We start from the raw sequence: 25,312 nt of genomic DNA on the forward strand, positions 1-25,312 counted from the left end.
AATCAATATGCAAATGTAATCCCTGAGTAAAATGCAAGATAAAAATATGCAGAAACAAATAAAAATATTTCATTGAACCCTGAATACAAGCTTTTTAATGAGGTATTTGGACAAAACTTTATAAGAATGATATTTCATATATATTTTAGATTTTTATTCGTTTTATTTAGAGGATAATAAATACAAAATGTGGTTATGAGAGGCTCTTTCTAAATGAAATTCTTCAATTACAACTGAGAGTTGTATATCTTTATTCCGGACACGATCGCACGTATTCGTGAACTCATCAATGTGCTAATCAAATTACATGTTGTTTCGACTTCTGCCATTTGGATTTCGGCAGCAGGGCCTCAGCGGCCTCCTGCTCCTCCTTGGCAATCTTTTCCCGAATCCAATAATTCGCGCCGCAAACCAGGAGCAGCAGGCAAGGTATCAGGATGAGTAGCATCATGCCCAGTGAGATGCTCGCCACGCGGGCCGACTTCTCCTCATGTCCTGCAAAGTTAAATAACAAGGAAAATAGACAAGACTTCCTGTGAAGGAAATTTAATTTACAAACCAAAAGGAAAAATATTTCTTCTGATTTTCAGTTCAATTTAATGTTTGAATTGAAGAGATATATGAAAGGCAACCCTGTATTTACCTTGGAAAATAAACTTTCGCCATCACTGTTCATAAATTAAAAAATGCAATCGTAGCCGCATCCATCTAGGATATACAACCCCTCTCCTAACATTGATTCACCGGGCTGGGCTTGAAACTAGGAGCGCTATCGCCCTGCCACTGAGCTCTATTCCAGGATAGGAAGGATAACGGACAAACAGACATAAGTAACGGCAACTTGTCCATCAATTTGCTTAAGATTGATTGACATTGGCGTAATGCACACAATGGCATTCTGGCCAGGATACAGGACCCTGGGAGACAGAAGACAAAGTAGGCGGAGGTCGAGTGGATGGGCGTGGCAGAAGCAACTACAAAAATCCAGTGACAGCCGAAGATTAATGGCTTTGGCTTGCGTCTTATTGCTTCGTTATAAATTTCATGTAATTTCTGTTTCTGCACTGCACTCGTCGATACACTGAACAGAAAAATTCTCAACTATTAAATAAAATACTTCCCACTTGCAAAGCCATTGAAGGATTACAGAAAATTGACAGGCAGTTAAATAGCAAACAAGGATAACGCTGCGAAGTGTCAACTTTCATGTAACAATTGGCATTATCCGATCAGGCTGCAAGTATACAAAAAAAATAACCATTATCCAGTATATACATATATGTAAATTACTAAAAACAAGTGTTTGGTTTTATTCAATACATAAATGATGATTGTCCTTTACCAGGATGGGAGGATACATGCAGAATGCTTTGGAACTTGATACTACATTTTGGGCTTGACTCGAGGCTGTATCTATTATTTACAAAAAGTGCAAGTATATTTAATGGTCATGGGAAAAAAAAACAATAAAACAAAGGTAATGGACAGGCGGCAGAGGTCAGGGGTCAAAGTTATTGTGCAATGAACTGAACTTAAATATAATCATTATTTCCTGGCACTTAGTATTTGAACTTTGCAGCTAATGGGTGGTTTTTGGTGTTGTATTTGGAATGGTTTGATGAGTGGTGGTTGGATTACACCTCCGTGGACTTCTGGACGGAGGGGGTGGGCGAAGTGGCCAGCGGGGGCGACGGCAGGCCACTGTCCTGCGTCAGCGGCGTGGGCGCTGTCCGGAGGGGCGTGGCCGTGGCGGTGGGCACTCCGGAAGGCGGACGGCTGTAGTATTGGGTATTACTGGGGAGCACCGGAACTCCACCAAAGCGGTTCTGAGTCGCCGCCTGGGGAGTGTAGTTTATGGAGCTGGCTCCGCTCGTGCGGCTGTCCAAGCCACTGAAGGTGGGGCTGTACTGCTGGCGGTGCAGCTGATCGGCCTCTTCAGGTGACAGGGGCTGGTGGTATCCGGCAGGATGAATGGTGCCAGTGTGCACGTCTGCCTCGTCGAAGTCATCGTCGTCCTCGTGATCTTCAGGATCCTGGTGCTGGTGCTGATCCAGGTCCGTTCCAGAGGCGCGGAGGGAGCGGCGACCCGACTGCTTCGGCTTCTCACCTGTGACGTGGGTTACGTTCGGATTAATGTAGGAAATGTCCCTGGCTAGCTTTGAGCTTGTTCTATTCTGACTACCTTCGGATGAGGTCACATCCTCGTCGTTCTCATCCAGATCCCATTTCTTAGCTGGAAAATCAATTTGCGGTTTGCCAGGTAATGGTTCGTTCGTGCGATATACTTTGTCGTAGGACCTACTTTTCTTCAAAGTGCTGGCATCCGTATCGCTATCGTCGTCATAGTTCAGGGTCCTCAAATTGCGGGCGGAGCTGGCCCGGGATCGGGGCAGAACAGGCATCTGCCAATGGGGGTCCTCCTTCAGTTGCTTCTGGCGGTAGCGGTAGACGCCGCAGACGATGCACAGCATCAAGGGGCAGATCACCAGGAAGATAATGCCAATTGCAATGAAAGCGATGCGACGCGTGTAGTACACCTCACCTGCACAAGGGAACGAGGGTCAATCAAACGGGGGTCAAAGGTTGAACTTAAGACTTTAGACTTTAGAGGAATTGGGGGACGAGTAACTGAACAAGGGATCTATCTTCCACAAATAAAGTTTTTAATATTTTTGGTACTCACGCAGGCACTCCGTATAACCAAATTCGGGTATATTCCAAAGACCATTCGAAAGACACTCTCTCCTCTGGTCACCCAGCAAAATGAAGCCCTCGTTACACTCAAAGGACACCTTGGCACCAGGCATAAAATCAAAGCTCAGTTTGCGACCAAATCGGGGCGTTTGCAGGACACCACAGGAAACCACACGCCTGCAGAAGAATAATTTAAATTGTGTTTTATAAAAATAAATATTAAACAAACTCACATGGCATTATCCGCCTGCATATTGACTATAGTGTCGTAGTAATTCTTGGTAAAGTGTGCCAAGTCCCGATTCAACGTCATTGCATAATCGTACTGGCACTGCAAACATTCGCCGCACAACTCCTTGGCTCGTTCCACATCGTAGCTTCGATTTCCGGGCAGGAAGTCCGCAGGATCGAGCACATAATTCGGTTGGAAGGTTGCGTTTGCGTAGTAACTAGACATCCGTCCAAATTCGCGGGTGAAGAGAGCCGCTCCCACTCCGGGCACATCTCGATCCGTGAGCATCCATTTGAGGCCAAAGTTGGTGTGGATGCTGCGCAGATCGTTGGTATTGATCGTGGCAACCTGGCCATTGGGTAGGACAAAGTCATCCAGTTTGTTGAAGCTCCAGTTGCCAAAGAGTCCTGCCGTTTTGTTCTAAAAAGAATATATAAATAATGTGTTCAAGACACGAGTTACAAACCCAAGCTTACAATGAAATTCCAGGGCAGGAAGACGCGTCCTGTCATGAATCCTTCGTTCTCCACCACCTCCACACCAATACCGGCATCGAACTGCACCACCACCTGGGACTGGTTGAGCAGATAAGTGGGAGTGTAGACGGTTACGCCGTCAAAGTGCTGGAACTTGAGACTCTCGCGATCGAAGTATACCCTGCGGCCGTCGGCCAGGACATCCAGGCGGTAGCGCCACCTGGCGTGCAGTGGACGCAGACGGACCTCGATGGTGGTGGTGGTGTTTCCGCGCATAGCCAGCGCCGTCAGCTGGGTGGCCTGGACTTCGCCGTAATAATTGGTTGGTAGCTGCTGGAATCGACCCTGGACCTCGAAGCGGTTGCTCTCGTCTATGCTGCGGGCCAGCACGAACTCTCCCAGGCCGTTGAAGGTGTACGCCGTGCCGTCAAAGGTTATGAAGTGAGGGTCACCGAAAACGCCGGCAATACCAGGCGGCTGATATGCCACACAATCCTGCGAAGGACGGCGCTCGAAGCGATAGGTTTCGCATCCAACGGCCTGCTCCTCCTGCCAGGCACAGCAGGAGTAGAAGGGACGCATGTCGTGGAACCACATGGACAGTGAGGGCACTTTGCTGGCCTCGTTCCAGGGCATCTTGCCCAGGTTGTGAACACGACGGGGTCGGGAGCCCCACATCTGGTCGTAGGTCAGCATGAGGAAGCCATAGCGATCGTAGCAGCACTGCTGTTCAGCTCCTTGGGCACTAAAATAAGGATGTAATGAAGCCTGTTTTTCATTTTTATTTATTATGAAAATACTTACACTGGCGTTCCACTGACCACGCAATGAATAGCGCCCCGATGCCTGAGGCAACTGGGGTTCGAGTCCTTGTCGCACTCACGATCCGGTCGGTAGCGTCCTTTGTCCAGGACTGCCTGGTCCAGGGTGCAGGGGCAGAGCGGCAGGTCGGCGGCAAAGTTCCTGCAAATCAACGGAAATTATGATTTTTAAAAAGGGCACTCCAATCAATGGGGAGCCTGGTAACCGGGTTGCGTTGGTTGTGCCGGCCAGGTTGCTTTTAATTAGCAGCAAAAGCGAATGCATATTTGTTGAGCCTTACCTGAGGAATCGGTCGGAGCGAAGCCAATTATCGCAAAGAGCCCGCGGCCACTGTATTCCGTGCTGCTCCTTCCACTGGGGTGCCATATACCAGGCTAATGGAACTGGTCGGGACCAAAGGATTCTGCAATGAAAATCGAAAATGCATTGTCAAAATGTGTACGAGTGTGTGGGGGTGTGACAGAGTGTGTTTTGGCAGAGATTCATTCCATAGATGACATTAATCATACGCCCCGTCGACCACCTTTGACATTCGCGCTGACACAATGCCAGCTAATAATGAACTCAGAGGAGGGGTCTGGGGTCTGGGGACTAGGCCATCTCATTGATGAGAAACACGATATTACCATTAGCCGTTGCCTAGTTAGCCTTGGCAATTGGCAATTCGCGCCTCGCGCTGCCATGGAGATATTTTTCATTAAGTTTTCACAATTACTGGACCATCAAATGGAAATTAAATGTTGAAACAATGCTAACAATTTATTCCAGCCCGCCCGCAGTCGCTTTGGGCCCGGCTAACGACACCCAAAGGTGCCATAAACAAAAAAAATACGAAATGGTTTTATATTGCGCCTTCAGGGATGCACAAAGAAAAATATATTAATAATTCCATAATGCTTTTTTGGATATCATTAATATTCTGTAAAGATTATGCCATTTTAGATTTGTTTTGTTAATAAATTAAATTTTTAAGGCAAAAGTATAATAATTTTCTTTCCTGTGGAAGCTGAGGAATTCTGAGCCTGTTTTAGGGTTTGTAATTTTATGGCTTGTAGGATGATTCAAGGTTTAAGTGCAAAATAATTGCAGGACATGAAGGAAAAGGCTTAAATGCAAATGCTGGCATACAGACACAAGCACGAGGCCATTAAAAACACATTTCCATTATTGATTAGCTACGAGAATGTCTAGCAATTACAGGCTGTCATAATAAGCAATCCTCGGCCAAGCCAGAGCAAATTGATTGAGAGCCCAGGGCGGGCGGAGACTGGGTCTGGGGATTGGATGGCTGAGCTGAAGTGCATTTGGCTCATTCTCATTGTCATTGAAATTGCCCGGGCAAATTGAATAAAAACATGGATAGACCATCCCCAGCTCCAGACGGTAGTCGGTACTGAGCTGACACATTGAGACAACCGAGAATCAATTAAAACATAATAACAAAAGATTCTGGAGAGGATGGCAGTGGGCAGTGGGACGCAGCCCCCCTTTAATGAAACCTGAAGCTGATGGCCTTGGTCACTTGAAATTGCAATTACCAACGATTGTGTTTGTTAAGTAATATAATTTGTCCAACTGGAAACTCTCAACTTACGGGCTGATGGCAAGGCCGGAGTACTGATCCGGCTGGGTGAGATTGATTTGCAGGAAACCGAACTGCATGTCGCGGTTGACGTTCTTCCGATTCAAGTAGTTCGAGGGCGTGATGACATAACTGCCCGTATTCGAATAACTAGCCTCGATCACATCAATGTACTCCAGCTGCGGCTCGATCTTCGTCTCCCGGTATCCCCAGAGCGAGATCATCACATTGGCATTGCTATTCGAGGTCAAATTGTACGGGATCCAGGTGATCCTGATCTCGTTGGGGTTCTTCTTGTACACATCATCGGTAGTGAAGAAGATCTTCTCGGTGGCGGCGGCCGGAGTCTCCACAAAGTACTTTCCGCGCCACTTGAATCGCTGGGTGCCGACGGAGATCTGGAATCGGATGTAGCCCTCGGCCTTCAAGAACGGCTGCACGCAGATAACGCGATTCGTGTCCACATAGGTTCCCAGAACAGATTCCGTGTCGAAGTGGCAGGTCACCCGGACATTTGGATCGAAGCAGGGACCGGTGATGTTAACCACCTGACCACCCAACATGTTGCCAGATTCGGGAGCAAAGGTCAAAGGCAACAGAGCAGCATCTAATCAAAAAACAATGTCAAATAAAAATAGTAATAAAAACCTATAATCAAAACATACCTATATCCTTATTACAAGAGCCAATCAAAATCTGCTCGTCCACTCGGAATATATGACGACCGGGGAATCCGTTGGCCCATCCCCTGTTAGCCAAATCTCGAATTACCATGTTCTGACTGTAGGGCTTGTACTCGTAGGCCTGAGTGCCGTTGCCGGCATTGAAACCGACCTGAAAAGCGAGAAATACGGAAAAGTTCACACATGTTTGTGGGCGGTTCGGGGAGGTTGGAGTGGGTCGGAGTGGCAAAGTGCAATTAAATAGATGCATTTAAATCTCCTCACCCAATTTAATTAACTGTTCACAAAGTTTGCAATTATGTTTCGGGTGTGCTTAGGAAAAGTTTAAATTGGGCGTTTAATTAGTGAAAGTGGCTGCTGGCACAAGTGGCATCAGTTCGTAAATGCTTATGATAATTGTAATTGTGATTTATGAATATGCTGCAGAAAATCCATTGAAAATGGTTTGCACGAGTGCGATTAAAACTAGACAACTTAAAAGCTCTCTTTTGTGCATATACTTTCTCTTCTCAGATTCTTTTTGATTTAAGGATAAATCACATGGGAAAATGGCGAAGCAAACAGTCCTCTCGGAAAACCCTTCTCTGGAAAAGTTTTTCTTTGCAATCAACTGCTTAATTGAGTGCTAGCAGGCAAAAAGTGAATGAGCAAACAAGGGTCAGAGTTCAGGGACAGTTCAGAGACACTTACGAATGCAGGAACACCACCGGCTCCTGTGGTGGTATCTCCTCCTGCCTCAGTATGAGACAGCCAGTTCAGCACGGCATAGTTGTACATGATGTAGGTGTAGACTTCATCAGTGGCCAGGACCATTTGGAAAGTGTTTGTCTGAAGAATAATAGGGACAATTGTGTATTAAATTGCTTATTAAAAACACTTTCAAGATGGATATAAACTTACCATGAAAAGAGAGTTGTCAATGCCACCGGCAAAGGACACGTTCTTCCAGGTGGCGATCACCACGTGCTTGGGCACAAATGTCTCAGCGCCCACCACTCCCTGCCGGATGTCCCACATGGTGCGCTCCCGCACCTCCACACCGAACTGGTCCGTCCGTCCCATCAGATCACGTTCCACCCTGAAAAGAGATTGGAGGAGAATGGAGGTTTTCCGTCAGTTCAGCTGCCGATTCCGATTCCGGCTCATGTGTGTAATGCGAAAAGAAATCGAATGATGGGCGGAGACGGCGGAGTATGCAAAGTAAATTTCGGTTTGGCGTCTGCAGGAAGATAAATGGATTTGATGTTTGGCATATAAATCAGGACCCAGCCGGGGAGATACTGATTTCTGCTCCTTCTCATTACTTTCTCCTGGTGGGCATATTTTCATAAACATTTTATTTATTTTACGCTCTTGTGAGCACTTTCAAGTGTGTTCTTTTTTTCATTCTGTTATTTTTTTTTTTGGTGGATAGATGGCGTATCGACGGCCGACACATTGGCGACGCCATAGCGGCTACGTGGCGTATGATTTATATGCTTTAATTATTCATTACGCATACGCCGCGAACGCCGCGAGCTCCGCACTTCAAAAACTGTTCACTGCCATCACCGGCAGCGTCATAAATTGCTTTAAGCCAGTTTAGTTAAATTACACCAGGGCTCTTGGCTCTCGAAGAGCGCTTAAACAAAAGCCAATCCACCCCAGACAAATAAATCCTAAGCCGATTTGCCGAGAGGGATTTTTATTATTACACACTGTAGCCTTGCCTTTGATTTGGAACCAGTTTTCATTGCCGGACAATTGCACTGAAATGTTTGAGCGCTGCCCTTGTCCGAGGTGGACAATTGTGGATTGCGGAGGATTGTCAAGGCCACTGGCCACTGGCCCGGTGCCCGGCTCCCGGCTCCCGATGCCCGGTGGTCATAAGAGGCTTATCAAATGAAGCGTTCGGCTCAATACAAACATGCTCAGTTGATGGCCGAAAAACGAACTAAAATAACTCGCTAAGGGGGAAGTGCGGCTGATGGAGGCATTCGACCAAATTCAAAATGGAAATAAATAATTGATAATAGTCAAATTGAATTTTAAATGGAAATCGATGAGGAGATTGTTTCAATTTCCTCTCTATTGAAACTTAAATGGTTTTTGATTTGAATTTCATGCCCGTTTCTTTGTCACACGTTCAATTAATAAAACAATAAAAGATAATATAAAAAAAAATTATCCATAAAGGAGAAAAAATAAATGCAAATTAAAAAGAAATATGTCATGCCATTGTCTGTTCTCTTGCCGATATCCTTTAATCCAAAAATCAACTAAATTAAACACAAACAGAATGCAATAACCCAACTTCAATAGAATGTAATAAAAGCTTGGGATAAAGGTAAACTAATTCCCACTCGCTTTGACAAGGACATTCATTTAGCAGGACACTGGGAAGTACAACAATTGAAATCGAAAAACTCGTTATGCTCCGGCATGTCCCTGTAGTTGTGGCAAACAAAGATGAATGTGTGGCATTTTCTATTTGCATTTGGCCGGTAACATTTTATTGATTTTGCCCCGTCCTTTCTCGGTGATAAATTGAATCAAATAAGAGGTCTCTGCCAGGACATAGAAATGCAAATGCAAACAAACATGAGTGCAGCAGTGTTGTTTCTAAAATATATTTGCAAGTTATTAACACTTGAATGAATCGATAAATGCCACATTACTGCCACTGCCACATAGACTCATAATGCACAGTGTGCATTTAATATTGAAGAGCACATAAATTATATCTGGCAGCAGATGGTGATGGAAATAAATTACACAATTACACTTTCCCTTCATGCCAGAATTGAGCAAAAAAATGCAAAACATTTCCAGGGAATGTGCAGAAACCGCATGCCAGGGCCAAAAAAATATGAAGATAACCGCACACACACATACCCACTGACATAGTTTATCATTTGTTGGCCCAAAGGAGAAAGCTAGAAAAACTTTAAAAGTCTGCAATTGACATTCGGGGATAGGGAGAATGTACGGGAAAAAATGGAAATTGTCACTCAGCCTAGAAATGCGCGCGCAGCAGCCAAAAACAGCCGCAGACTCGACAACTTTTACGTGTAAGTAAGCCAAAAAGCCGCACACACAGACACCGCCAAGTACAAAGCCATAGAAAGAGTCGCAAAAAGTAATAGAAACTCGGAGCCACCCCGAAACCACCCACTCGTGCCATCCAACCACCCAACCGCCCAGCAGTTCTTGAACTGCGCCATTATACACTTTATTGCATACATTCGGGCGCTGCCACAGTTTTGTCTGCATTTGTAGGTTAAAATGCCTTTTCGCTGCTTTTGCATGGAACCTACCATCACAACCCCCTTAATCCTGCCGGCACATCCTTCGCTTCAGCCATGTCTCAGGCTTCGCCTTTGCCAACCGTGTGGCCCAATTCCATCTCGGGGTGTAAATGAAAGTGAAACAATGGCTGTACTTAAAGAAAATGGCGAAAATTGCATGTAAGCTGCTGCAGAAAGCGAGTAAATGCAGGCCGAGACTTGCAAATGGCCCAGCCAAGGACGCGCAAGGACTCGGCGGTGGCAAAGGATCGTTAGTCGCGAGGATTGGGGAAGTTCTTGTTATGATTGGCAAAAAGGGAATAATGAAGCGGCATTATTATTGTGCGCCAGTTACGAAAGGAAAACCCCTTTGGCAGAAAATCAACATTTCGAAAAGTTGGACTGATAGGTAATTATACAGAGAGATATTGTGAAGGTTTCTTTATATTCATTTTGGTCGCTTAATGTAAACTAAAGAAACATGAATTCCCTGTGCCCTTTTTGAGTCCTTGTTTGACTCTCATTTCCCACAAAGCTGCCGAAAATGTTTTAATTGTGCCTCCGTTGGCCGTCAATTACGATGCCGTTTTGTAGCTGCCCTTGCCAAAATAACAATTAAAAGCTTAACGCGCTTCCAGCATGCCATTTACGAAAAAAAACCCCAGAAACACACACATGCTCGAAAAAGTTTTAAACGTTTACCACATCAAAAAAAAAAAGTAAAGAGAAATACGGGAAAAAAAGTGAAACAAAGACCTGAACAAACGACACCCCGGCTTGGCATTAAGTTTTTATTCGCCACCCAACGCGGCTAAACGTTTGTGTGTGTAATTAAACGTGCGCTCATAATGAATTTAATGCTCAAAGCGGACGGCGACCCACGCGGCGTATGCGCAATGTCCTGCACTTTGAGCTAATCCAAGTACTGAGCTCCTAAGTGCAGGCATGCAATTAAATTGATGCCAAATAAGTGGGGTCAGTGATATGTGAACGAGTACGAGAGGGTGTTGATAGAGAGGTGTGGGTTTAATGGCACCGAGTGAGTGGAGGGCAGAGAAGCCTCCATCGCGTGGGTGGCTGAGCAATTTTACATCGTTAGCATTTCACTGTTCGCCTCGCTTGCCTTCTTTATCTTCTGCACAATGCAAAGTTATTTAAATTAAATTCCAGTCACAGCTCCAGTCACTCCCCATACACCAATACATTCAGCATCAAGGAAAGTGAGAGAAAAAGTGCTTTCAACAGGACATAAGTCCTAAAAGGCGTTTATATTAACACAGCCTTTCAACTCATAGGCAGTGTTCCAAAGATATATTATTTTTAAAATATCTGAAGTAAACATTTAAGTACCCCTGTCTCAGTGCATTCATCAAAGTTTGGTCGAGTCCTCTCACTTGACGCTGGTCCTTACTATACACGAGGACAAATACGCGAAGACAATTAAATGTCGACGAGTGACCGTGACCTCGACTCAGTCATTGAACGAGTTATGCAGAATAAACTCTGACATATTGTCAGCGTCACTTTAAAACATTGAAAATACTTCATCCTCCAAGCAGCCGATCCTTGAAAGCCTTACACGATTTTAATTGCACCACAGTGGCAATTTGTCAGCCTGCCCAGCAGGATGCGTAGAGCAGGAAGTTGTTTTTTTTTGGACAGTCAGATTGATAAAACAACTTTTCAGTTTTTTTTTTTTTCAAAGGACATGCATACATTCCTCATCTGACTTGTCATTCTGTGTCACTTTGAAGTAATTTATGCTCACTTTTCTGATTTTTTTATGCCAAGTTACCATCTTTATCTTCTCAGAAAGCAATGAAATTTAAGGCAGTTGAAACAATGTAGACGAAAGAAGCCATAATTTATGCTCCAAATAGCACAAGCCATCGAAAAAAACTACGTACCACCAAGATGAAACTGACGTTAACTAATTAATGTATTTTTGAGTGGAAACTTTTTGTACAGAGGATTACGGAATTTGTAGAGGTTTTATTTTTTAATGCTCCTGCTGGCGGAAACTCATATAAATAGACCACAAATAACTTTCGGCCCCCACTGGCATTCATTTGCATAATTAGCCCAGGGAGGCCAAAAACACAACAAACAAAAAAGAGAACCAAAGTCATGTTTGTATAAATTTAAGCATTGTCCCCGCAAGCTTCATAGACAAAGTGCAGGGCCATTGAATATAATTAAAATGAAATTGGATGGTCACGGAATGGGAGAGATTGCGACAGCAACCTGGAAAAATATGGGACTATTGTATTCCCAATTTTATCACTGACCATGCTGTTTTATGCTCGTTTGCGGAAAGGACTATTCAGTATTTTGAAATGAGTGCACGCACACATGCGTGCTGAAATCAGCATGAATTTATGATGAGGAGGGTGTAGGATTGGGGAAAAATGCACTGTCTGATAGTGCCGCGGGAAAATGTATCCGAGAACAACAGACCAGGTAGCCGACATGCGAAATAATGCAAAATTCTGGGGCAATAACTGACAGTAACAAGCAGAGAAACAATAGCAATGACTAACAATGCAAGGGCTTAAAGGTGAGGATATTCGACTGCTCATATACTCTTTTTATAGAAAATATAACTTAAAGAGTCTTTAAAATCACAGTTAAGGCTCTAAAGCTCATGACTTAGAAACTTGAAGGAAAGCCAGTTTCCAAACCCCACGCCCCATAGCTTAAACCCTCTGAAAGGACATAGTCATAAATGCAAGCCAACAAACATATAAAGACATGGGAAATCGAGACTGGGGGGCACCATCCATACATGCTACACATATTACTCTGTGTTAGTTTTCTGGCAATGGCGAAAAGGACACGTAAAAGGAAAAATACACATAAATACTTTCGTTTGGCGCGTGCTCTGTGCCGATTTTGAATATGCAAATGCCATCAGAGACAAGGCAAAATAAATATGGTTAACAAATAAATACAAACGAACCGGAAATTCAAGCGGGCTGGGGAGTTTGAATGTTGGAACAAATACATTTTATTTAGATATTATTTATTTAGATGCGGGATGCGAAATGCAGATGTATATCCTTACCGGAAGTAAACACCGGGTGTGCGCTGGTCAATATCCGAAGGATAGATACGGCCGACACGGCACTTGCTGAAGAAGATGCCCATGAACGAGGGATCCCGCTTGGTGGGCCAGTCCTTAATGGGGAAGACGAGAGGATAGGTCAGGTACTCTGGGGGATCCGAGAACTCCAAGTAGCCATTAAGGGAGAGCTAATTGAGGATGAAGAAAGACTCCGATTAAAAATTTGTTCATATCCTAGTGATCTGAAGGCCTACCCTTGTGTAGTTGAACCGGAATCCGTAGAAAGGCATTTGGAAGTTCAGATTTTTATGGAGCTGCGTCATCGAGGCGTGGATGTCATACTGGTAGTCACCACGACCTCCGTACATGTCCTTGTCGAAGAACCAATACATGAAGTTGCTCCGCAGCTCTGCCAATCGAGCGGGTGTGATAGTATACCCTCCCGCAGCTGTCGAAGGATATCCAGGTGGGGCGACATTATTGTTGGGATCTGTAATAACGCAAAAAAATGGGAAGAGAAGACAAATAGCTTAGTGGGCGCCTTTCGAAGGTGAGAACTAAGAACTCTCGGCCTATCATTATAATTTCACACCTAATCCCTGGAGATTACTTTTTCAATTCCACAATATTATCCTGCTCTTGCAGCCTGGCTGGTGCCGGGCAGAAAGTGAAAAGAAAATTTTCCCCCAAGTTTGCCACATTCCCTGGCTCTTTTGCATTTTGCCGCACCTGCTCCTAGCCCGCCGTGGTCCTTGGTCCTTAGTCCTGTCGTTGCAAGTTTGTTACATCCTTGCAGCTCCCGCTGCCGTTTCGTTACGTGCACTTGGCCATTAAAGGTCACAGTTAATATTCATTTCTGTTCTGCCAACTTGGCCAGCATCGCCCCCCTTTTGCTACTTTCTTCCTCTAATTTCTTTTCACCGCTGGCCTTTTAAAGCCATTTAAGCTGATTAAGTGCAAAGCTGACGCTCCCAGTGGACACTGAAACAGGAGCCATCACAGTGGCAGTATCCGCTTAAGGATATTGCTCCAGACACTGACCAGAAACTGAAATTGCTGGCGAAGTTTTCGTGGCAAAGTCTTGGAAAGATTTCCTAAATATTTTTGGCATCTCCCATGAGCTGAGGTTGCAACAAAGCAATCTCATTCTTAAATTTAAGGAGCTCTAATATTCTTTAAAGCTTTAATTTAAGTCTCTAAATACGCAATTTCTTTTGGATTATAAATTCCATCAATTCATTATGACTTCCCATCATCTTTTCGAATGGAAAACCCCTTTCGAATAGAAGCTCCACTGGGAATAAGCGAAAATCGTTGTCGTTGAAATTAGGTTATTTCTTCTCATTCCTATCTACTTCTTTCACTTTCACATTCTCTCTGCTTATCCCACAAGCTGTCACTTGGAAAGTGTCGAGTGAATTATTGGACATTAATTGCATTGATTTTGATTGTAATGACCAAACTAATGAAATGTCAACAGACCAGAGCGAACCGTAAAATGTGAAAATCTTGAACATCTGCTGCACTTTTAATCTATTTATGAATTAATGCCTGGACAAGGATCATAAAATCCGCTAATCCTTTTCGGGTAAGTGCCATAAAAGGACTTGGATTTGCAGAGCAGTTGGTCGCTTTTATCATTGGCTTTTTCGAGAAGAGTCGTGAAAATTGGTGCGCGGAAAACACGCAAAATTCGCGTGTTCGGGTTGCGATTAGTGGGAAATTGGTCCTTTTTTATGGAGGCCTTAGGTAGATTCCTGGAATCTTGGCCCCGCTCGAGTCAAGTTGAGCCGGAGCAACCGCATCCTGGCTACCTGAAACGAACAACAGCTGCCGGGGATCAGGTAGTCCCTTCGCAATTCTGGCCTATATAAGCATTGTGCTGATGGCAAAAGAGCATCATTCGTTTACCAGAGTTTCCAAGATGAGCATCAGCACGTTCAACTTTCAATTCTACAACTACAAACTCCAGTCTGGTTCTCCGAGCCTGGGAACAAGTTCTGGCTTTGGCTCCGCCTCCCGATCCATCAACTCGACATCCTTCATCAGCGAACTGGAAATGGACATTGACGAAGAGATGACTCCCTCGCCGGCGATTACATCGACGCCCAAACCGCGTTTCACTACCCAACTGGCATTGGAGTTGGCCAAATCCGAGCCTTCAGAGCCGCCAGCTTTGCGACCTAAATTGCACACGACCCAGAAGCGCTGGTCCATGGAACTCAGGGAAAAAGTGCTGGAAATGTCCAAACGAAACAACGCATCTGATGGGGAGGAGAAGCCACAAACCACAGTGGGTCAGGAGCAGCCTCTACAGCAGCAGGCACAGACGGCACAGCCGGGACAGGAGCAGCAGGGACTGGAAAATGATGACAACCCACCCACTGTCAGCGACAAAATCAACTTCTTCAACAAGCTGACCAACACCTTTCAGTCGAATAACAAGTTCCTAGCTCCCGGCAATGGCCAAACCAATCGCTTCATATCGCTACTGCGCTCCAGTCGCCCCCAGGCACTTGCCACCTGCAACAGCAACAACACCAGCAACCACAGCCTGAACGGCAGCTCCATCAGCGGCGGTAGCGTTGCTCACCAAGTGCCCCCACCTAAGCCAAAACGCCTCGGGGCCAGTACTTCCCTCTCCCAATCCCCCATTGCCATGCATCAATTTGCCACGCCCATGGGCGTCGGCAAGGGAGGCAGTCAGCGCAAGTGCTCGCTGCGCCGCAAGCCTTCGATGGACAAGTCGCGAGCCACGATTTCGCGGCAGAACTCGAGTGCCACCGTTCGGCCCCAACACCATGCCATTATGGAGGACCTGAGTCTGGTGGTGCCGGTTCGAATGCGGATTGCTGAGTACGAGCAGCGCATCTCAATGAGCGCCTGAGGAGGATCAAGGATACTGGACACCCGCCATGCGGCGCTCAGAGTGCAAAGCGCAAGTTCCCAAGGATAAACTTAATAATTAGTTCTTGTATTTAGGATAAACTTTAAAAGATCAAATAAAAAGATAGAAAATAAAAAAACCTTTACTTATTGGATCGAAAGGGAGTAGGTAAAATGGAGAAGCCATGTAAAGCTGACAATGTCTATGACTAATTGAGAAAATATCCAATCCCCATTGACAATATTTCAGTTCTGATAAAGATAGTTGCTTTTGTAATTGCTAAACCCCACACTAACATGGTCTGTAAACTGATTCATACTATATGAGTGGACTACATATAGTGTATTCTCTCTTAAGCCAACACAACGATATATATTATATGTGTGTATACTCTTTATCTCACCACGCACTTGTTTTGTTTGCATTGAACTAGCACAGGGGAAACAAGAAAATCGTTAGCTTTTTAATACCTCAACGCGGGCATTATCTTATCGAACTTTGCCAACGGAGTTGGAAAACAGAAAGGGAATGGGTAGAATAGCAAGAGAGCTTACAACACCTGCCCGAACAAGCCATCGAGCAAATATTGGTAACTGAACTGGCCGGTGGCCTGGCTGATAAGATAGCGATGGGCGGGCGGGCTCACACGGCGTATGAGTAATGACTCAAATCTGAATCAGCCCAGGGACAACTCATTTTAAGAACTGGATAGGAAAACTCACCCCAATTGTAACCAGTGTTCACATCTATCAGCTCGCCCATGTAGTCGTCTGGCATGATTAGAGCTCCGAAAGTCTTCTGTGGTTTCAATCCAGCTACGGTGAGGACATCGTCCGTGCCGCGGCTGGTGACATGCACCACAGGTATCATCCGCTGGCCACTAGGAGTGGGCTTTGGGGTGGGGCTCGTACTAGGTTTCGTTTTCGTTGTCGTTTTGGGCACATCCTTTACCACCTCAACGAATTCGGTGTCCGCTTTGGGCTTGACGGGCTGGGATGGTTTTGGATTCGCCACGATTTGGGGCACTGCGTTTATAACCTGATCGTCCAGGTCCTCCTCGGTGGATATGTTCTCGTTGGCCAGGACATAGGCCATGAAGCCGCAGGCCAGCGCACAAACCACAAACAGTTTGAAGCGCATTTTTTCACTCGATTTCGTTCAACACTTAATTCCTAAATTCTATTTTTATTCGTTTCACTGCTAAAAGAAAAACACAAGAGAGGCATAAATTAAACAATTTCCACGTTTATTTTCTGGTTTTTTGTATATTTTTCAATATTTTCACTTTGATGATGTCATCACATTTGGGTGGGTGCTTTATCAGAGCTGTATTCTTATCACTTGGCACAATTATGGGTTACTTTTATTAATTACCAGGCAGAAAAACACGTTCGTTGCAGCGAGCCGTTCAGCTAAGACTGAAGAAAAGTTAAACCTGGCGGTCCGATCGGGGCGTTGCCGAAAACTCTTTCAATTGTCGCCGTAGAGTCGATTGTGAAACTTTTTTTTTATGTTCATGATAAGGGACCCTATCTAATCGTTGGGAACTCACGCACTGATAACACATTCCTTCAACAGGTTGCTCACCATTTTTGCCGCTCCACATTTCGGTTAGCTTCTCATTTTGCCCTGGATTGTGAAAGCTGGCCAAGTTACCAATTTATTTGTTTATTCAGTTTTCCCTCTCTCTCTCTCTGTGTTGACGATGGAACCTCGTCGATTTGTGATTCATTTTTATTACAGTTAATCACACTCGGCGTTTGTCATGACGCGCCATTTTGTGTTATTTTCAATGGCTCGTTACCGTTACAGCCACACTCAGACACATGCATGTTAAACGGATGCTCATGTATGAGTGCACTTCTCGTTATAATTATAGACAATGACCCATTACCGCCCATCAAACGCTATTTCCGTTGAAGCTTAAATTTTATGAATGGCCGTCGACGAAGAAAAAGCCTACGGATTGATTTCATTAGGCCATGAAAGTTTAAGGTCTCTTCTAATGAAGAAATAAAAAAGAAACGATTGTTGAAACCTGGAAATAAAAAAAAGGGTGTGGTGGTTTGTATATACATATGTATATAAAAGATATTGATTGGTGTATTGTTTCGATTTGTTATAAAGTTGTATAGATTATACAGCAATCTATATATAACTATGGAAAAATTTTTGTATAAAATAAAAAACACAAAATTCTTTACCCTTTTTTAATATGTTTCCCTAAATTTTACATTTTTGCTTTTAAATCCATCACGATTGTTTATCTTTTAAAATAACCATCAATTATTTAGTAGACTTTTTTCTTATCAGCTTTAGTTTTAGATAAGAAGTGGTTTCGAAATGTCCAACATTTTAGGACCATGTTTCGGTGTCATTATCTTGTATCTCAATCTGTAAGATTGTTTAATCTTTAACAGAGCCTTAAATGGCGGACTGTTAATTAACATTTCACATACTCCATGATCCCCCAAAAAGTATGCTATAGAGAGAACTGAATATCACTCAATTGTGTACCATGTATGTATGTACACTATTTTCCACACTCTCTTTGGGCAGCTTATCAGCATGCGGAATACTTGGGGGTCCGGGACTCCAAACAAAATAATATTTAGTTTAGTTCTGCTTGGAACTCTCTTTCGGCAAGACGGCAAGCGACCGCGTATCCCCTCGTTAGTATTTATCAGGTGATCCGACAGATACGGCTATTTAAATCCATCAGAATGCTGCGTTACTTTGCGCACTCGGAAGCCAGGCTTGGAAATGTGTCACGCCCCCTAGCGCGATACTATCACAGCGAAAAGGGCGTATGGGGCTATAAGCCCATAGCCCGGCGGGATTTTCAAGGTAAAGTGTTGCCAAGACTTCAATAATAAAAGCTTCATCCGTCGAGATAGTAATCGCATCGATAAGAACATTCGGTTAGTTGCCACCGAGATCAGAAGTGAGCAATGGAAATGTACCCAAACAAAAGGAAAACCACAGGAGTTTTCTTTCCAGTGACATATTTGTGGGTATCTGTGTTTTGTGAGTGAGTGGGTGGGTGGGTGTGTTTTCAAGCCGGCTATTTATCAATGGCAGTGTGACCCGAGCAGCTGACCAACAACAAAACCCACAACAGCTACAGAGAGCCAACAACAAATGGAACAAAAGATCAAAAGCAAATTGTTGTGGGTAAACTCGGAAACCAGAATCGAAAGTCAAACTTAAATGAACGAGTTCACGTTGCGCTTCGAACATGATTGATGCAACTAGTTGAGACCCCAGAGCTTAAAATATATTAAATTGTAAGGAAGCTGAAAATAATAAGTCTAAAAAGTCCGCCCTAGTTTTTTTTCATCTAAAATCCAACTCCTGCCAGGTAATGGAATATTTTTTATGGTTTTAATGTTGCCTCCTTCCTGTTGAGTTACTGAGCACGGGTAATCTTTTGGCTTTTAGCTTATCACTTGTTTTCACTCTAAAATCTGATAAAGTTAGCCTAATATATGGCAGAGTTTTTATATTTAGAACCGGCGGCTTGCTGGGCGACCCCCCAAGGCGTCTATAGGAAACTTCACTAATTAAGCGAAACAAGAGCCACAGAGATAAGATTTCCCATTCATTGGGAGACCCAGAGTATCACGACAGGACGCCAGGCCCCCGAGCCTGGCAAAATATCAAAGTCCGGCAAACAAAGGGCCGAAAAATTGAAACTCTTTTGTGCTTGTCCAGCATCCGTTGTGAGCACAGTTCAGGGCTTATCGACACCCGTGGCAGGCAGACCGGACTCCGGATTCAGTTTTCCGGATTCAGTGGCCATTCGGGAGCCTTTGACTGGTCACCAGAGACGAGTTTTTGCTGCAGGATCATAGCGTCAGGTTGTGACATAAGAACAGGAGGCATCTTTACACAGGAAAATAATAATGAATGACTTAAGGTTTAAATAGACTTAAAAAATATTAAATGAATATAAATTAAATATTAAATTCCATTTCTTGAACATAAAATTAATTAAAATGAAGCTTATTCATACCATAAAAACATAATTAATAATTCCCAGTTATATCCTGGCCCGGCCGAGTAATGAAAGTTGGTTTATTTCCACCGCCTGAGTCTTGCTTGCCTGTCGTCCTTTGACTGTAACCCTGTCAAGGCAGATTTTATCCTTTGGCCAGGACAGGACACGCCGCTGAGCTCCAATAATATTTACACTCTCAAGTTGAAATGTTGTCACCGCAAATACCATTCATCATTTGCAATATCTGTCCTGCTGTGGGTGCTCCTACTCTTTAACATTAAATTGATTTATCACCGAAATGTTGTCCAGGAATTGCATAAATTTTGGAAGAAAATGTTCCCAACTACCAAATGCCAGATGCCATTGACCCGTGTCGTGTAGCACAAATTTCCATAGGGTTCGGAAATCGAGTGATATGCGTCGTCGCATATAAATCCTCTTATCCTGTAAGCAGGATAACACTTTAGCACGTAAACACCTAACACTCCAACGAGTTGTCAATGGCTCAACCAGAGAATAAAATGGTCGAAAAAAGACCAATAAAAACAACCATCATCATTTCTCATATGTAACACAAAATTGCCATTTTTTGGGCAATAGATCTGAACAGTTGATACTCTTTTTAGTTAAGGTTTGGAAGAATTTAATGAAATATTTTAAATATTGAATGAGTATCTAAGCTATTATCTCTGTTAATTAAATTAAGAAATAGTAAATTGTTAAATTTCATTGAAAAGTTAATAAACTCACAGATAGTTAATAAAAATGTAGCGGAGCGTAAAAAGCAAAGAATAAATATCATAAAAGTAAAAGGCCAATAAATTCAAAAGGCCGCACAATGTGGCAATGGCAATGGGCGTTGCACGTGAATCCTTTTTTAAATAATTTATAACGTGAGTCGAAATTTATATTGTTTACGCATGTGTTCCATTCCAGTGGCCGAGGATGTGCGGGCCTCGAGGAATTCGCAGGGCAACGTCTATCGGTGGGTGGAGGCCTTCCGCCAGCACGGACACAAATTGGCAACCGTAAATCCTATCAGCATCAGGCCGAGGTAGGACATAAACACCCAATCCCACTACCACCCATCCTATACCTAAAAATCATACCGGCAAATGTCATATTTTATTTTCCCTTCTTCTGCCGGCCATTTGCTTTCTTTTTAATGTCCTGTGTCCTGTATATTTGTCTTGTGCCTTTCGTTGGACGGGTCGAAGCAGCCAGCAGGAGTTGCAGGAATTAAGTCCCGCATTTTATGGACTGCAGACACAGGAGACGGTGCGCACCGCTGGCCTCTTAAGTGGTCCGCAGGTGGCCCAGAACGTCGCCCAGCTGGAGCAGCTTCTTAAGGACATTTACTGCGGCCGTTCAGTTAGTGCTGAGTTTTCTTATGTGGAGGTAAGTTTGGGGCATGTTGGAACAGTGCTATCATTTTATTGTTAACAATATTTTGTACTAGTTTTCTGAAAGTTTCAACGTATTTATTGTGTTTTTTGGGTAAAAGTGTATGTGCTGATCCACCTCTTTTTACGCAGGACATCGAGGAGCGGGAATGGCTGGCCAAAAACTTTGAGACCCTGGACCAGCATCAGCTGGAAAATAGCGAGCGTTGCGAAATCGCCGAGCTGTTAATTAAGTCGCAGGCCTGGGACAATTTCATGGCACTCAAGTTTCCCACCGTGAAGCGGTACGGAGGCGAGGGCGCCGAATCCATGCTGGCCTTCTTCTGGCAGCTGCTTCGCGACAGCGTCCAAGGTGAGCACTCAAAAATAAAATATATGATTATACACATTTTCATTAAAGCTAGCTTTACAAGAAAAAGGATTTAATTCAAGATTAGACTATAAAAATATTCGACTGTTCTTAAAAACGCGCAGATCGAAGAGTCTATTCCATCGCAGATACAAAAACTTGTGAACAGAATCTCATTTTGTAATCTTTGAAATATAGCCTTGGCTTTAGCCTTAGTTTTATCTAAAATTTCTCTCAGTCTTTAAACTTGGCATAATTCATCCAAATCCGTGCGTGTTGGGGAACTTCTCACGATTACCGCGGCACAAAATCGCGGACCCTTTTCAGCCCGCCAAAAGTTTGTCGCCCGGTGCAAGGATTCTTGTGCCCAAAACGATATCGCCTTATCGTAAACCGTATCACGCCTCTGCCCTAACCAGAATTATGGCCTCCCTCATCAGGAGCTCACATATCACGGCACGCTTACTTAACCCTAATCTGCTCTGCCCCCAAAACTTTTCTCTTTCGCATGCAACCGGCCCGGCCAACAAAAAAACAACCAAAAACAACGACTGCGACCACCTAAACGGAAACAACGACAACAAATGTTGGGGAAAAAAATGTTCCACAATGGAATTGGCAGGGAACATTGAGCACGTGGTGCTAGCGATGCCCCACAGAGGACGCACCCCGCTGCAGGCCGCCCTGTTCAACATGCGGCCCGCCAAAGTTTTCCGCAAGCTCAGCGGCGCATCCGAGTTCGCCGAAGACATCGAGGCCATGTCCGACGTCATAAGTCATTTCCGTAAGTAAAACTTAACTTTTCCACCAACATTCGTAAGGTTTTCATATAGGCGATATGCCTGTGGTTACAGGGTATTCAAAAAAGTATAAGAATACTCTAGGGGCCCTAAGAATATCAACTTATTTTATGTCATTCTATTAATGCATCTTGTATAATATAATATATGTAAGTGGGTACCTTCTGGTCGAGACTGTTTGGCCTTGGAAGTAGCTTTGCTTGCCTAAGCACACACGGCGTATGCTTAATTTAATCAAACTTGAACTGAATCGCACACAGATGTTTCCGAGCAGCTGCAGGTGCTGGGCAAGAGCCTTAACTTCAGCATGGTACGCAATCCCTCGCATCTGGAGGTAAGCCGACACATGCCAAACTTTGAAATTTGATTCCCGATTTTATCGTCCTGTTCCGCTTTCATATATCCTGCCACCCACTTGAGGCTGCCAATCCCGTGGCCATGGGCAAGACGCGTTCCAAGCAACAGACGAGGGGCGAGGGAGCCTTCGGTATTACAGACAGCCAGCCCTTTGGCCAACATGTGCTCAACGTAATCCTGCACGGAGATGCGGCCTTCGCCGGGCAGGGCATTAATCAGGAGTGCCTGAACATGGCGTATGTGCCGCACTTCGAGGTCGGCGGTAGTCTGCACTTGATTGTCAACAACCAGGTGGGTTTCACCACGCCGGGGGATCGTGGCAGATCCACTGCCTACACCTCGGATTTGGCCAAATCCATACAAGCTCCGGTCTTCCACGTGAATGGCGATGATCCCGAGGCCTTGGCCAGGATAACCAATCTGGCCTTTAGGTATCAGCGAGAGTTCCGCAAGGACATCTTCATCGATCTCAATTGCTTCCGTCGATGGGGCCACAATGAACTGGACGACCCCACATTTACTAATCCCTTGGTGTACAAAATTGTCCATCAGCGTGGATCCGTGCCGGACTCTTATGCCCAACAATTGGCCCAGGCGCAGGTGCTGTCCGAGTCGCAGGCCAAGCAAATTCGGGATGACTACATGAAGTACCTGGGCGAGGAGCTGGCCTTGGCACCCACCTACGAGCCACCGCCATCCTTCTTTGAAAAACAGTGGAAGAACTTGCAACTGGCGCCCTCCAAGGAACTGACCTACTGGGATACTGGTTTGGATTACGGACTCTTGCATTACATTGGCCAGCAGAGCGTGACTTTTCCGGAAGACTTTGTATGAATTATAAAATGTTCTTTGAAATACATCTTTATAATCCTTCCTTCTTCCAATCTAGAACATCCACCCTCACCTGCTGAAAACCCATGTTAACGCACGTCTCAAGAAACTGGAAAACGGGGTCAAAATCGATTGGTCCACGGCAGAGGCTTTGGCTATAGGTAGTCTCATGTACCAGGGTCACAATGTGCGGATCAGTGGCGAGGATGTGGGTCGCGGCACCTTCTCCCATCGCCACGCCATGTTGGTGGACCAGCAGACGAACGAGATGTTCCTACCCCTGAACAGCATGGAGGGCGGAAATGGCGGTAAACTGGAACTGGCCCACAGCATTCTATCGGAGGAAGCAGTGCTGGGCTTCGAGTATGGCATGGCCATTGACAATCCCAATAATCTGATCATCTGGGAGGCGCAGTTCGGGGATTTTGCCAATGGAGCCCAAATCATTATCGATACATTTATTGTCTCGGGAGAGAGTGAGTAGTGTTAGTCCTGTTCAAGTACTATTAAAATAATACTGTATCCTTGCCAGCCAAATGGATGGAGTCAAATGCTTTGGTGATGCTGCTTCCCCACGGATACGATGGTGCCGCTTCGGAGCACAGTTCCTGTCGCATCGAGCGCTTCCTACAGCTCAGCGACTCCAAGGAAACAGCTCCAGATGGCGATGCCGTCAACGTGCACATCGTAAATCCCACCACCCCCGCCCAGTACTACCATGTCCTGCGTCGCCAGTTGGCAAGGAACTTCCGGAAACCGCTGGTGGTCGTGGCCCCGAAGACACTGCTCCGACTTCCGGCCGCCACATCCACACACGAGGACTTCCAGCCAGGAACGCTATTCCACAATGTTTTGGGTAAGTTACTAGAATTTAAATATGTTTAACTTTATATATAATGTAATATCCGTAGAGTATATTATTCTTTCTTAATTAAATTTACCCCATGTTCTATTCCCATTAGGTGACACCACTGTCCAGCCGGAGCAAGTGCGAAAGGTGATCCTGTGCAGCGGAAAGCACTATTACACCCTGGCCGAGGAAAGGGAGAAGCGGCAGGCCTATGACACGGCCATCCTGCGCCTCGAGTCCCTCAGCCCCTTCCCCTTCCAGGAGCTGCAGGGCCAGTTGGCCCAGTACGGCAACGTAAAATGTGAGTCCCCCTCCACAAAGTTGAAACTTACTCTATTCACCATCACAGAAAATAATCAAATTTATTTACCATAAAAATATTGATGGACCTATTACCTGGAAGGTTTCATAAGAAAAATAACCAACTTATAAAAATCATATAGTGTTCAAATTTAATTATATTTGGTCATTATACACTTTGTATTTTTTTTTCTGTGCAGCCTTCGTTTGGAGCCAGGAAGAGCATCGCAATATGGGAGCCTGGACTTTTGTGCGGCCACGTTTTGAAAATTTAATTGGCCAACAGGTAAAAACAGTGCCAGCCACAGGCACTGCCACAGCCACTGCTATAGCAAGAAAACCCGACACTTTTCCGCTTTTCCCTCTCAACAGCTCCACTACTGCGGTCGCTGCGAAGCACCCACCCCGGCAACCGGAATCGGAAAAGTGCATAAACGGGAAGTTGATGAGATTGTTGCTGCCCCATTTGAACTTTAGTGCGCCACCGCCACCACAGCCTGTCCATATACGTGTATCACAAAGTACTTTTAGCTCAATAAAACTGCCAAAATATGTAAAAAACAGGAAACAACACTGACCCCTGAGATATGAACTTTGGAATACACTTGGAGATAAGTAGAATTGGAATGGTCTAACGTGGAATTAAGTTATTTTTGATTCTTTAAAAGTAAGGGCAAGGAACAGACATTTTCGATTGAAAATGTATAAATTTTAAA

The 25,312-nt window shown here is 44.6% G+C and overlaps 3 protein-coding genes across 9 annotated transcripts; 2 read left to right on the top strand and 1 right to left on the bottom strand.

Annotated features, from left to right (window-relative positions):
* Nucleotides 1-154: 154 nt before the first annotated feature.
* On the bottom strand, nucleotides 155-17,185 carry LOC6499390 (protein mesh). 6 transcript variants are annotated; one of them, XM_001954694.4, is made up of 16 exons: nucleotides 17,081-17,184; nucleotides 16,429-16,906; nucleotides 13,074-13,309; nucleotides 12,820-13,007; nucleotides 7,390-7,567; nucleotides 7,180-7,317; nucleotides 6,472-6,640; nucleotides 5,819-6,413; nucleotides 4,505-4,627; nucleotides 4,207-4,365; nucleotides 3,403-4,147; nucleotides 2,928-3,346; nucleotides 2,684-2,871; nucleotides 2,303-2,542; nucleotides 2,183-2,233; nucleotides 1,283-2,107 (listed from the first exon to the last, which is right to left on the bottom strand). In XM_001954694.4, the coding sequence occupies exons 2-16, from the start codon at nucleotides 16,844-16,846 to the stop codon at nucleotides 1,635-1,637; spliced, it is 4,320 nt and encodes a 1,439-aa protein (XP_001954730.1). In that variant the 5' UTR covers nucleotides 16,847-16,906; nucleotides 17,081-17,184; the 3' UTR covers nucleotides 1,283-1,634. The 6 variants fall into 6 exon arrangements, with proteins under 6 accessions (XP_044570031.1, XP_001954730.1, XP_032312336.1 ...); XM_032456445.2 differs by having other exon boundaries at nucleotides 1,283-2,233; XM_032456446.2 differs by having other exon boundaries at nucleotides 2,183-2,542.
* On the top strand, nucleotides 14,521-16,400 carry LOC6501191 (protein bottleneck). The gene has a single exon (XM_001954695.4). It carries the CDS (start codon nucleotides 14,705-14,707, stop codon nucleotides 15,704-15,706), a length of 1,002 nt encoding a protein of 333 aa, XP_001954731.2. The 5' UTR covers nucleotides 14,521-14,704; the 3' UTR covers nucleotides 15,707-16,400.
* Nucleotides 17,186-18,324: 1,139 nt separating the features above from the next.
* Nucleotides 18,325-25,164, top strand: LOC6501192 (probable 2-oxoglutarate dehydrogenase E1 component DHKTD1 homolog, mitochondrial). 2 transcript variants are annotated; one of them, XM_014911438.3, is made up of 12 exons: nucleotides 18,325-18,553; nucleotides 20,643-20,760; nucleotides 20,924-21,104; nucleotides 21,242-21,461; nucleotides 22,081-22,242; nucleotides 22,519-22,592; nucleotides 22,679-23,443; nucleotides 23,505-23,922; nucleotides 23,979-24,302; nucleotides 24,409-24,597; nucleotides 24,797-24,882; nucleotides 24,969-25,164. In XM_014911438.3, exons 1-12 carry the CDS (start codon nucleotides 18,430-18,432, stop codon nucleotides 25,071-25,073), a joined length of 2,766 nt encoding a protein of 921 aa, XP_014766924.1. In that variant the 5' UTR covers nucleotides 18,325-18,429; the 3' UTR covers nucleotides 25,074-25,164. The 2 variants fall into 2 exon arrangements, with proteins under 2 accessions (XP_014766924.1, XP_001954732.1); XM_001954696.4 differs by having other exon boundaries at nucleotides 20,927-21,104.
* The last annotated feature ends 148 nt before the right edge of the window (nucleotides 25,165-25,312 follow it).

The sequence above is a fragment of the Drosophila ananassae genome, chromosome 2L (genome assembly GCF_017639315.1).
Source record: "Drosophila ananassae strain 14024-0371.13 chromosome 2L, ASM1763931v2, whole genome shotgun sequence".
NCBI lineage: Eukaryota > Metazoa > Arthropoda > Insecta > Diptera > Drosophilidae > Drosophila > Drosophila ananassae.